The sequence below is a fragment of the Salmo salar genome, chromosome ssa29, assembly GCF_905237065.1.
Source record: "Salmo salar chromosome ssa29, Ssal_v3.1, whole genome shotgun sequence".
NCBI classification, from domain to species: domain Eukaryota; kingdom Metazoa; phylum Chordata; class Actinopteri; order Salmoniformes; family Salmonidae; genus Salmo; species Salmo salar.
This window is the reverse complement of record NC_059470.1, coordinates 26,611,949-26,626,341: the sequence shown is the minus strand read 5'-3', so window position 1 is coordinate 26,626,341 and position 14,393 is coordinate 26,611,949. Positions and strand designations below refer to the sequence as shown.

At 46.0% G+C, this 14,393-nt stretch overlaps 2 protein-coding genes across 2 annotated transcripts in view; one reads left to right on the top strand and one right to left on the bottom strand.

Moving 5' to 3' along the window:
- LOC106590475 (coiled-coil domain-containing protein 191) overlaps positions 1–4,428 on the top strand; it is a 36,841-nt gene extending 32,413 nt beyond the window's left edge. Inside the window, exons 17-18 of the mRNA XM_014181545.2 lie at positions 3,377–3,531; positions 3,902–4,428. Coding sequence (XP_014037020.1) covers positions 3,377–3,531; positions 3,902–4,070 — 324 coding nt within the window. The 3' untranslated portion in view covers positions 4,071–4,428. The remainder of the gene's footprint in view (positions 1–3,376; positions 3,532–3,901) is intronic.
- A 6,579-nt stretch (positions 4,429–11,007) lies between these two features.
- Positions 11,008–13,615, bottom strand: zdh23 (Probable palmitoyltransferase ZDHHC23). The gene is given in 3 exon segments (NM_001146571.1): positions 11,008–11,935; positions 12,048–12,221; positions 13,539–13,615. Coding segments are annotated over 2 exon segments (966 nt in total). The 5' UTR covers positions 12,185–12,221; positions 13,539–13,615; the 3' UTR covers positions 11,008–11,106.
- Positions 13,616–14,393: the final 778 nt, after the last annotated feature.

The window sequence follows — 14,393 nt, the reverse complement described above, 5'->3', positions numbered from 1 at the left end:
TAGAACCGAGCCCTGGGGGACACCAGTAGTGAGAGTGTGTGGTGCAGACACAGATCCTCTCCACGTCATCTGGTAGGAACGGCCTGCCAGGTAGGATGCAGAGTCTGAGATGCCCAGTTGTGAGAAGGTGGAGAGGAGGATCTGATAGTTCAGAGGGTCAAAGGCAGCAGATAGATCTAGGAGGATGAAAACCGCGGAGAGAAAGTTCGCTTTGGCAGTGCGGATGGCCTCCATGACACAGAGAAGAGCAGTTTCGGTTGAGAAACCGGTCTTGAAGATCTCCAGAGATGGTCTGGAGAAGGGAGGAGGGGATGGGGTCGAGCGGGCTTGTTGGGCGGCCGGACATCACTAGTCACAGTATTTCAGCTGGAGAGAGAGGAGAGAAAGAGGTCAAGGCGTAGGGTAGTTCTGTGTGAGTGGGACCAGTGGACTCAATAGGCTGAGTGAATGAGGAGCGGATGTCGTCAACCTTTTCAAAGTGGTCAGCTGCAGAGAGGGAGGGGTAGGGGGTGGACGATTAAGGAGGGAGAAGGTGGGAAAGAGTTTCCTAGGGTTAGAGGCGGAAGCTTTACCTTTAGAGTGAGAGAAAGTGGCTTTAGCTGCAGATACAGAAGAAGAGAAGGTAGAGGGGAGGGGTGTTTCCATGAGATTAGTAGGCAAACAGCCTCTAGTATAGATGAGGTCAAGCATATTGCCAGCCTTGTGAGTTTGAGGGAATTAGGAAAGGGTGAGGTCAAAAGAGGCAAGGAGTGGAAAGAAACAGGTGGAAATAAATTAATCGAAGCCAGACGTTGGGAGGTTGAAGTCGCCCAATACGAAGAGCGGTGAGCCCATTGTCAGGAAATTAGCTTGTCAGGCTCATTGAGGAATTCTCTAAGGGCACCTGGTGGGTGATAGAGTAGGTGGACAAGTGAAGAAATGGACAGGTGAGTGAGGGAGAAGAGAAAATCTCCACTTAGGAGAAATTAGTAGCCCTGTGCCATCACCACGACAACCAGATGGTCTTGGACTATGAGAGAACAAGTAGTCAGATGAAGAGAGAGAAGCTGGAGTAGCAGTATTCTCTGGGGTGATCCATGTCTCTGTCAGGGCCAATAAGGGCAGCATAGGCTAAGATGAACACAGCGTTCTTGACCGCAGATCAGCAGTTCCAAACGCTACCGGAGACAAGGAATTCCACATGGGTTGTGCGCGCAGGGTAGACTAAATTAGAAGGGCTGCAGCCAAGTGGTGGAGAGTGCCTGTAAAACCTACAGGGAGAGGAGTGAACAGGTATATTAAACACACAGTTGACAAAGCTACAAAAGAGCAGAATTAACTATTCTGAAAATAACTAGGTAAGATACTCTGGTAAGAGTGGAGCCTTTCTTTCCTTCCTCAAACAACACCGCAGAACAGTTTTTTTTAAATTTCAACCTTTATTTAACTAGGCAAGTCAGCTATGAACAAATTCTTATTTACAATGACGGCCCAACCCGGACGACGCTGCTCCAATTGTACGCCGCCCTATGGGACTCCCAATCACGGCCGGTTGTGATACAGCCTGGATTGTTTCGGCTACGGTCTTAGTTTTGGCCATAAGACTGACACGACCGCCGCTGAGAAAGCAGGGCAGACTGAAGAACTAACACTAACTGCTGATTGGCTAGCAGAGGAGAAACCTCTCCCCCTCCAATACAGCCACTGATTACCAAAACAACAGTCACAAATTGCCCTGCCCTTTCATCCTGGTTGATGTGTCAACAATCATCTGCAAGTTGTGAGCAGTTCACACCAAGTAGGCTACTGAGGAGACAGGCAGCACCTAAAGTAGATGGCCCTAGCTAGCTAGACAGTACTAGAATGCAGATGAAGACAGAAATGATACCCATCTCTCCTGGAGATATCAGGCGTCCTCTAGCTATAGAATGAAGCACACACATATACACACACACACACACTAACTCTCACACATACAGACTGAGGCATACACATATATACACACACACACACACACCTAACTCACACACATACAGACTGAGGCATACACATATATACACACACACACACTAACTCTCACACATACAGACTGAGGCATACACATATATACACACACACACACTAACTCACACATACAGACTGAGGCATACACATATATACACACACACACACACACACACACACACACACACACACACACACACACACACACACATACAGACTGAGGCATACACATATATACACACACACACACTAACTCTCACACATACAGACTGAGGCATACACATATATACACACACACTAACTCTCACACATACAGACTGAGGCATACACATATATACACACACACTAACTCTCACACATACAGACTGAGGCATACACATATACACACACACTAACTCACACACATACAGACTGAGGCATACACATATATATACACACACTAACTCTCACACATACAGACTGAGGCATACACATATATACACACACACTAACTCTCACACATACAGACTGAGGCATACACATATATACACACACACACTAACTAACACACATACAGACTGAGGCATACACATATATATACACACACACACACACACTAACTCACACACATACAGACTGAGGCATACACATATATACACACACACACTAACTCACACATACAGACTGAGGCATACACATATACACACACACACACACACACACACACACACACACACACACATACAGACTGAGGCATACACATATATACACACACACACACTAACTCTCACACATACAGACTGAGGCATACACATATATACACACACACTAACTCTCACACATACAGACTGAGGCATACACATATATACACACACACTAACTCTCACACATACAGACTGAGGCATACACATATACACACACACTAACTCACACACATACAGACTGAGGCATACACATATATATACACACACTAACTCTCACACATACAGACTGAGGCATACACATATATACACACACACTAACTCTCACACATACAGACTGAGGCATACACATATATACACACACACACACTAACTAACACACATACAGACTGAGGCATACACATATATATACACACACACACACACACACTAACTCACACACATACAGACTGAGGCATACAAATGGCCACTGTCACTTTTCCAACATAAATACATTTTAATACTGATCCCAGTTTAATACTGATGCGGTGGGCAGTCTTTGGTATATCAGTCCCTGTTGATATGGACATTCCTGTGTACCGTATCCATCCCTGACCCCTTATCCAGCCCTGACCCCGTATCCAGCCCTGACCCCGTATCCAGCCCTGACCCCGTATCCAGCCCTGACCCCGTATCCAGCCCTGACCCGTTCTGTTTTACATGTTCTGGCTCAGCTGAAGGATCACCGCATAGTTCTGGAGGGGCGGGCCGAGAGGTTCTGGCGCACGCACACTCTGAAGAGGGCTCTGATTGGACTGCTAGACCACGTGACCCAGGAGAGGATGGCAGATTGGGATCGGGAGCAGCAGGCTCAGGAACACAGTACCAGGTGGGTGTGTTTACCTGGGCCTTTACCAATAACACCTGTCCTAGAAACATGACACCTGTCCTAGTGTCCTAGAAACATGACACCTGTCCTAGAAACATGACACCTGTCCTAGAAACATGACACCTGTCCTAGAAACATGACACCTGTCCTAGAAACATGACACCTGTCCTAGAAACATGACACCTGTCCTAGCCACCTGGTCCTGCTGGGTAGGATGCAGGCATGCTCCATATGTAGGACCTGACTGTATGACTGTATAATCGCTTGTTGTTGTAAGGGATTTCTAAGTTGTTCTGTTTGCTTCTCTCTGTCGTGTGTGTGCATGTCTGTCTCTCCCTCTTGGTTTCTCTCCTCTCCGTCCTTGTCCCAGGCGGACGGTGCGGAGCTGTTTCCAAGCCTGGAGACGGTATCCGGGGTGGGTGCGTGAGGAGAGAGAGAGGGAGACCAGGAGGGATCGGCTGAGACGCAGAGTGGCAGAGGTCCTCCCTGACTTCCGCTCTTCTCCTCTGGACTGTACCTGGGAACAAGGCCCGCTGTGACCCACAGGACACACACGTACAGTAGACATGCCCATGTGTACAGTACACTCAGACAGACAGACAGAGACAGGCAGACAGAGAATACTTGCACAGAGGATAAATCAGTGGATAGGACCCAAAGCAGATGATGAAGTTGCTGCTGTAACAAGCACACACATACCAGCTGTTGCTCTACCTTCATTACCTGAGAAAGGTGGATACAACTTTTAATGAAGACAGTTTGGAAGCTTTTGGAACAGCAATGACTCGTTTAAAATTGCAGTTAAAATTCAGGTTATTTCATATTTTTAAGTCACAGTTTGATGCAGTTTGAAGCCATACAAAATAAAAAGCATGATGTTATTCATATCACCATAAACGAGTCTCCCTCTGGGTAGTCTGTCGAAGTTGTTCTCCCAAATCTCTGTTGTTTTATTCTCTTAAGTCCTGTGTAGCTCAGTTGGTAGAGCATGGTGCTTTCAGCTGAGCCACAACATGTAAAAAGGCTTTGGGCCAGTAACTGAAAGGTTGCTGGTTTGAATCCCTGTGCTGACTAGGTGAAAAATCAATGTTCCCTTGAGCAAGGCACTTTATCCTAATTGCTTCTGTAAGCAAATGACTAAAATGTAAATGTGATGTTTAATGCAACAACACTAATGATCCTGACCAGCCTCAGTCTACAGAGATGTAGCAACACCATGCTGTTTGATAAATACCCATAACATGTTTCCTTCTGAAGCTCACAGGAACAGTTGCACATCAAAATAACAGTGTCAACAGCTGTTCCTTTATTGAGAGGAGTGTTAATCAGTGTTGAAAGGAGCATCTACTGTAGGGCTTAGTTTTATTTTGGTCACGTGGTTTGGTCACCTCTCCCATCAAAGGCACTTCAACTGAGGAGAGAGAGGATGGTAGGAGGACCCTGGAAAGAGATTGCGGGAGGAAAATGAAGAGACAGAGAGGGAGCGTGAGACAGATCAATGGAGAGTTGGAGATGGATGAAAGGTGCACGGAGCAATTACAGCACTAGAATGGGAGAAAAGGTCAGGGAGAGAGAGAGAGGTAGAGATGGTGAGATTTGATTGAGGCTGTCAGTCAGTAAAGTTAACAGAAGTGGTTGTGTGTTAATGTAGCCTATGGTTCAGCTCAGGGACGTATTGTGGGGGGTGCTACTTCACAACAGAACCGATCACTGTGACACCTTAACAAAGGCTTGCTGATTTCAGACTGGCTCGGCCTCCCTCCCAGTCCCAGACAGAATAGGGAAGGAGAGGACAGAAAGACAGAATAGGTAGGGAGGGGACATACAGACAAGGTAGAAGACTGATAAACAGCAGAGAGGGAGATGTCTTTACAGTCTGAGGTGTGGAGATATGCTGCCATTTGGTGGTGAAAGATAGTACAGCAGCCAAATCCTCCAACTCTTGTCCATGTTTATTTTGATCTAATCAGGCAAGTCAGTTAAGAACAGATTCTTATTTACAATGTTGGGCCAATTGTGCGCCGCCCTATGGGACTCTCAATCACGGCCGGTTGTGATACAGCCCGGGATCAAACCAGGGTCTGTAGTGATGCCTCTATATCACAGAGTAGGGTGAAGTTGCGCGCCCCCCCCCAGACTGATCTACGGTCAGTTTTATGTACTTCCCCCTAACGGTTAAAGTCAGATTGTATGAGGGTAAGAGATGACTCTAGATCTGTGGGCAACTTCTACCTGGATCGTCCAATTGATCAATGACTGCTAACATGCTGACCACACCGCTCGCGTCGCAAAATCAATGTACACATACATGTTATTCAATCATCGCACCCACACTGCTCACCAGCATACGCGTAGCCAGGCGCTAAAATAAAACTTGGTTCTATTTGTGACGCTTGATAAATCCCACCTCATTGGTTTTAAGGAGCATATACCCACTGGGTGATTGAAAGATGAACTGAGATTCAGCGGTAGTGGTAATGCACCTTGAAGTTGGTTGCCAACCACCATATAAAGTCCAAAGAAGAAAACTGGAGGAGCAATTATTTGATATTTCAACCTCCGTGTCCTGATCGCATCTGGTGTGGACAAAATCCACATGCACACGAGCGGTCTGGTCAGCCTGTAACGATGCCATTATGGTGCTGAGCAGCTCAGCCTCACCAGAGGAGAGTTCAACAAAGCTTCTGTTTGCGATGAACATGTTGCCAGAGTAACAATTTGAGTTGAATAAATATTCCAAAATGTTACAGTGAAACTTCAACCAGTTACTTTTTGTAAGGATTACTGTGGCTTTTTAGCGACAGTATTCAAACTGAAAATGACTTAGCTACTCCTACTAAATATAGTAGAAAGTCTACATGGCCACTTGATTATTTTTAGCGGCAGTTAAGACCTGAAACCGACACGTTCACCGCACACTACCTTCTCCGACTGTTAGCTAACGTTAGCGAATGGTCGTGGCTAACACAAAACAAATGGAATATGTTAGCTAACATTAGCCAATGTTCGCAAACTATTTTCCTTGTTGAACGCACCTCAGGTCAGTGAGGCTGGGCCAGGGGGTGTCTGGACCTTCTCCCAAGTTTAGCTGGACCAGGGGTCGCACGGGCCTTCTCCCAAGGTCAGCTGGGCCAGGGGACATCCAGGCCTTCTCCAATGGTCAGCTACACCAGGTCAGTGAGGCTGGGCCAGGGGGCATCCGGGCCTTCTCCCATGGTCAGGAACTCTGCCCAGTTGCCACGGAAACCATGTGAGTAGACTCCTGTGTCAACGACAAGGCCCCAGTAGAGACTGTGGGCAGTCTTGTCTCGGAGAGCGGTGCGCGCCTCTCGCTCCGTCACGTTGTAGCTGACATTGATGAGCTGCAGGACCAACAGGTGTAGTAGTCCACCAGTCACTATGCAGCTATACCACGCACAGGTGAAACACAGCGCTGAGCTGGAACACACACACACACACACACACACACACACACACACACACTAAATGGAGGACATGACTCATACATTCCTGAAAACAATCTCTAGCCCCTAGCCCAAACCCTCTATTTGTGGAAACCAGATATGTGTTAACAATGGGCTGAGGAGTTTTAATACACAGATTCCACCTATCTGGTTTCTACAGATCTACAAACACCCATGGGGTAGGGAAGGGGCTATACATATACAAATCAGAGCAACATAACATTTATTACAGTGCTGAGTGGGAGACAAAATGGCAGTTACACATCACAACAAAACACGCATTATCAGCAAACACATCCACACACACACACACACACAGACATTCACCCTTACACAACAAAGCCATGCTGAGCCACAGTAACTGCTCTGTAAATCTGTCAGTAGTAGGGCAGGTAGGGAAAATATGACGATGAAGTCTCTTATAGAAACTTCAATCAACCTACATTCCCCCTATAAATACCCAATTATTCCAAAACATCACAGCTTTAAGTGTCCCAGATAAAAGAAAATACTGCTTTGATGCAAATAATAACCACTTGTTCCCTTATAGAGTCACCAGGATTGGAATCACGAACAGTGGTTTGTTTGTTATGTTCGACTGTGGTGAATGAGCCTATAGCAGCGAAGGTGATAATGGCTGGGGTCATTTTTGCTTGTGTTGCTGTTCTCCAAATAGCATTTTAAAGTGTTTAAATTGTAAAGAAATGTAGTAAATGAGCTTCAACTTTCAACCCCCTCCCCGACCTCACTAAAACCCTGGTTACGGCCCTGGTGCCAGGGGGGATTTTAAGGACACCATTGGTCTACACCACCTCATTTCACAGGCTCATTTTAGCCTCTAATGCCTAACATGCTGACCACACTGCTCACGTCGCATGCTCTGCAAAATAAATGTACACATACATGGTACGAGCGTCCACGTAGCCAGGAGCTAAAATAGAACTTGGTTCTATTTGTGACACTTTATGCGCTGCAAGTCCCGCCTCTCCCATCTCCTCATTGGTTTTTAGGAGCATATACCCACGTGTCTAGTTGGTTGTGGTAATGCACCTTAAAGTGTGTTGCCAACCGCCATATAAAGTCCAAAGAAGAAGAAGAAGCCCGAAGGAGGAGATATTACTAGAAACAAACTTTTACCCTTTTATCTGTGGATTCATTGTCAGAGTAGAGGACCTTGTGCATTTCAGGTAAAATACCAACCCAATGTTTATATACCAGGACAAATGAGCTAGCAACAGCAAGCTAGCTAGCTTATTTGCCATAAATGTTTAATGCTTTTTGACCTGTCCCCAAATTAATATAGTTGGTTCAGAGTTCGTTTTGATATTTCAACCTGTGTGTCCTGATCGCATCTGGTGTGGGTGGATAAAATCCACATGCACGCGTGCGGTCTGGTCAGCATGTAATAGTTTGTGTGTGTGCATTATGTATGGTGTGTTACCTGTGTTGGTTGTAGACGCCAGGGCAGTAGACCAGAGAGGTGACAAGGTTCTGTTGAGGACACACGCTGCGCAGCACCAGACTGATCCCATACAGAGAGGTCAACAGGAAGAGGAGGAGTGTCAACAGGAAGCTGCGGTGATTGGACTGGCCCACACAGCTGTTTATCCTACCACAGTGGTGACATGACACACACAGACAGCCAATACACTGTACTAAGATCATTGGGTTACACCACACACAGTACAGCACTGACTGTAATTTGGATGAGAGCACCTGCTGCTAAATGACTATAATGTACAGTTGAAGTTGGAAGTTTACATACACTTAGGTTGGAGTCATTAAGTTAGGACATCTACTTTGTGCATGACACGTAATTTTTCCAATTGTTTACAGACAGATTATTTCACTTATAATTCACTGTATCACAATTCCAGTGGGTCAGAAGTTTACATACACCAAGTTGACTGTGCCTTTAAACAGCTTGGAAAATTCAAGAAAATAATGTCATGGCTTTAGAAGCTTCTGATAGGCTAATTGACAATTTGAGTGAATTGGAGGTGTACCTCTATTTCAGGGCCTACCTTCAAACTCAGTGCATCTTTGCTTGACATCATGGGAAAATCAACAGAAATCAGCCAAGACCTCAGAAAAAAAGAGTCTGGTTCATCCCTGGGAGCAATTTCCAAACGCCTGAAGGTACCACGTTCATCTGTACAAACAATAGTACGCAAGTATAAACACCATGGGATCACGCAGTCGTCATACTGCTCATGAAGGAGACGCGTTCTGTCTCCTAGAGATTAATGTACTTTGGTGCAAAAAGTGCAAATCAATCCCAGAACAACAGCAAAGGACCTTGTGAAGATGCTGGAGGAAACCGGTACAAAAGTATCTATATCCACAGTAAAACGAGTCCTATATCGACATAACCTGAAAGGCCGCTCAGCAAGGAAGAAGCCACTGCTCCAAACCGCCATTAAAAAGCCAGACTACGGTTTGCAACTGCACATGGGGACAAAGATCGTACCTTTTGGATAAATGTCCTCTGGTCTGATGAAACAAAAATAGAACTGTTTGGCCATAATGACCATCGTTATGTTTGGAGGAAAAAGGGGGACGCTTGCAAGCCGAAGAACACCATCCCAACCGTGAAGCACAGGGGTGGCAGCATCATGTTGTGGGGGTGCTTTGCTGCAGGAGGGACTGGTGCACTTCACAAAATAGATGGCATCATGAGGTAGGAAAATTGTGGATATATTGAAGCAACATCTCAAGACATCAGTCAGGAAGTTAAAGCTTGGTCACAAATGGATCTTCCAAATGGACAATGACCCCAAGCATACTTCCAAAGTTGTGGCAAAATGGCTTAAGGACAACAAAGTCAAGGTATTGGAGGCCATCACAAAGCCCTGACCTCAAGCCTATATGAAATTTGTGGGCAGAACTAAAAAAGCGTGTGTGAGCAAGGAGGCCTACAAACCTGACTCAGTTACACCAGCTGTCAGGAGGAATGGGCCAAAATTCACCCAACTTATTGTGGGAAGCTTGTGGAAGGCTACCCAAAATCTTTAAGCCAAGTTAAACAATTTAAAGGCAATGCTACCAAATACTAATTGAGTACCGTAATTTCCGGACTATTGAGCGCACCTGAATATAAGCCGCACCCACTGAATTAAAAAATATATATATTATTTTGAACATAAATAAGCCGCACATGTCTAAGCCGCAGGTGCCTACCGGTACATTGAAACAAATGAACTTTACACAGGCTTTAACGAAACACGGCTTGTAAGAAAAATAAATAGGCTTTAACGAAACACGGCTTGTAACAAAAAATAAAAAATTTGCAGTAAGCTTTAGTTGTCTTTTTGCACTGAGTCAATTCCTCACGCTGCTGTTTCCAACGTCTTATCGACTCATTAAGACCAAGCTCCCGTGCAGCAGCTCTATTTCCTTTTCCAACAGCCAGATCAATCGCCTTCAACTTGAAAGCTGCATCATATGCATTTCTCCGTGTCTTTGCCATGATGAGGGTGACAAAATGACTACCGTAATCAGAATGATGGGAAGTTTGAGAGCGCTCGATTTAATCTAAACAGTAAACAAAAGTTGTTTGACCTTAACCCGTTCGGCAATTTCATTGGTCTAATGAAAGCTTCATGCCGCCAAAAAACTGAGCACGTCACAGAATGTGTTTTTTGGGGGGGGAAAAAATTGAAAGCGGGAAAAATCCATATATTAAGCCGCGAGGATCAAAGCCTGGGAAAAAAGGTGCGGCTTATAGTCCGGAAATTACGGTATGTAAACTTCTGACCCACTGGGAATGTGAGGAAAGAAATAAAAGCTGAAATAAATCACTCTACTATTATTCTGACATTTCACATTCTTAAAATGAAGTAGTGATCCTAACTGACCTAAGACAGGGAATTTTTACTTGGATTAAATGTCAGGATTGTGAAAAACTGAGTTTAAATGTATTTGGCTAAGGTGTATGTACATTTCCAACTTCAACTGTAAGATGTACATAGAACCCATGATTACACCAAACACACACACATACACGTCTAAAGGGTTTGAAGGTTATCATTTTTGCACGATTGTGTGTGTTACAGATCAGTTTGTTTCTCAGACACACAGGCCTATGGCTGATGACAGAGACAAGAGAATGTCACTGATAATTGCTAAGACATTGCTTCTTAGGTCTGTCATGACACTGCGGAGACATTGCTTTGACGTGGCTGTGTAATAAATGACAGACGAGCCTCCTGTGTGTCCAGGCAGACAGGTGTTTTAATGGGACCCACCAGACACAGTGGTGGTCGAGCCGCCGGACACAGATGTCACAGATTCTGCAGTGTCCCGCCCTGGGGGGCCGCAAAACTCTGCACACAGAGCACCAGTTCCTGCTCCGCCCACTATCCATCTGCTCCACCCCCTGGCCCTGCTGCTCCGACCCACTACCCCGATTGGCTAGCACTACTTCCTGCCCGACCCCGTTGTGGCCGGGGTCTCTGTCCGGTGGAGGGCTGTGATAGGTCACTGTGCTGTGGACGTCAGCCGGGTGTGGCCATACGTAGCCAGGTTCTCTCTTGGTGTGGACAAGGGCGGCCAGAGTCAGGGCCACCCCCAGGGTCACTGTGCCCAACTGGGTCAGCCCTACACCCCCCCTGGGGAAGACCTCGGTGAGGAAGAGGTAGTACATGTAGCCCAGGGAGAACAGGGCCAGGCTGAGGAAGAACAGGGTCCGGCCCTTCTTGCGGTGGGTGACGTAGTAGTACCATAGAACCAGGACCGGTAGAGCAGTCAGAACAACTATACCCAACAGGAAGTGAAGGGCTGCGACATGTAGGAGGACAGGAAGTAGGAGCAGCGGGGGGAGCACCGATAGGTCGACACGCCGGGCTCCGCCCCAGAACCATGGAACACGGAGGCGGTCGGTCATCACAGTAACCAGATGGGACAGTGAGTTGGCCTTCTGGGGCTCTTTTTTCAACCATCTGAGGGAGAGAAGCAGACATTCACTTTCTGATGCGATACCAAACTGGATGAAGAACCATTAGCTAAGAGTGTGAAGGTAACTGGCCGTAGACGGGTAAGCCACTCCCTCACCTGTCACAGGCATCGTCCAGGTCCTCACAGTCACAGCAGCAGGCTGCCACATGGCTCCGCTCCCCCTGTCGGTCCACATACTCACAGCAGCACAGAGGCTCATCCAACTCCAACGCCTTACTGGCTCGCTTCTTCATGACGGACAGCCAATCAGCCTGGAAAGTGTTCAGTCTCCTGTGGGGAATGAGCCAACAGGAAGGGATGGAGATGAGGGGTGAGAGAGAGTGTTGTGTTTGTGTGTCCTATTCTCATGGCGGTGCAGATAGATAGATAAATGTGTCAGGGACTGGTGAATCATTTTTAGATTGGTAGTTAGTCTAGCCAGCTATCTAAACTTGTAGTAATCATGGCTGAATACTGACAAATAATTTTGACTACGCTACAGACAGCTATATCGGTCCACTAATACAGGACTAGTAAAGGCCCAGTGCAGTTTCAGGGGGCAGCACCCCTACTTCCTGCGGCTCTGGGCTTTGTCCAATGAACCATGGCGGATTTTGTGCCTACAAACAGCCACCATTAGTATTTATCTCTGAGAGATATCTGCAAATGAGGGAGGCAAGAGGAACTTGTAGGGGGCTTCTGTATTAGCTCTGTGGCATTGGCTGTCATTGAAAATCCCAACCGGAGACGGGTGGGGCTCGTTTCTCGGTGGTATCCAATGCACTTTTACGCAGAGGTCACTGCTACCGATATGGGCTCGACAGCGGGGCGACAGACAGGTGTGTCTGCCAGCCAGTCCGTGAAGACTTGTGCGTATCAAATGTCACATCCGCTGTGGCATTCGCGGGCCAAGGGTAGTAAATGCCTTTCCTAGCTCAATTGTTAAAAATTTCCTAGAAAATGAAGCCCATGTTTTTCCTCCCCTAAGTTAACCCAGGGAATAGTGAATGTAGCCTATCTGAATGCTGTAGCAGACGATTGTCTGCCTTAACCCTACAGCCCTGGATAAAATGTCACCGTCTTGAAAGTTGATACGAAGTATCGTTACATGCGTAAAGATTAGCGGTTACCAGTTGAGTCTATACTTAATAACCCTATTGTTAACTACAAACATGTCACGTGTAATGGGAAATAGCATAACCTACCAGTATTCGTGTAGTTTGCTGAAAACGAATCATATGGGCTACTTCCTTACAAAAACTGTAGGCTGGGCTACATTAGAAACTGCATACTGAACTGTCGCGGAAATGACAGACTGGCCAGCGGTCACAGACAACGTTGTTCGCAACCGTACATGCCTAAACATATTCAACTGAATGTAGCCTAGATATGCAACTGATTTAGGCTACCTGCCCAACAGTGTTGTCAATCCAACAAGGTACAGTATTTGTCGACTCCCTTCCGACATAAAAGTAATTACATAGCCAATCCCAGACCGCGCGATACTATTGTGCACCGGAACCCTATAGTCGCTCCATTTAACCCTTTCAAAAGGCTGCTCATCTCCGATGGTATGTTTTGTATTAAAAGCGAGGTCTTCAAATATACCTCCTCCGTCGCTGGTGTAATCTTGACAGGCAATCCTGCCTCTCCTGTTTACAGAGCGGCAGGGCAAGTTTCTTTCTCCATCAGACTTCTGACGTCAATAGAGGGGGTAACCCTTTCCGTAGGTGAACTTTTACCAGTGTGCATCAAGACAAGGTAGGCCTACTGTATCAACAATACCGTGTTCAATGAAATAAGCGAACATTAAGCTTATTATAGCCTAACTTGAAAGCTCTTTGGGTCCAACGCCAAGTTGTTGGCTAAATGTAACCGATCAACTGGAGAGCTAACATGCTGACCAGACCTGACACGTCGCAAAATATATTTTGAAATCCATGTTATTCAATGATTGCACCCACATTGCTCGCGCACGCCAACGAGCGTCTGCGTTGCCAAGGGCAAAAATAGAAGTCAGTTCTATTTCTGACGCAGATCGTGCTGAAAGTCCTGCCTCTCCCATCTCCTCATTGGTTTATAGAAGCAGGTACCCACGTGCCATCTCCTCATTGTTTATACCCACGTGGGTGATTGAAAGATGAAATGTTTTGCAGGTTGTCATAATACTATGAACTTGTAGATGCTGATCACCATACAAGTTCAAAGATGAAAAAGCCTGGAAGGAGGAGAGATGACTAGAAACGATTCGGTTGACCGTTTTATGTGTGGATTAATTGTCGGAGTAGAGGACCTTGTGCATTTCAGGTAAAATAAGTCAATGTTTATATCCCAGGACAAATTAGTTAGCAACAGCAAGCTAGCAAAATAGGACAAATTAGCTAGCAAGTGCAAGCTAACTAGCAAAAATTGCCATTCATATTTAATGCTTTTCGACCTGTCCCCAAATTAATGTCAGAGTTT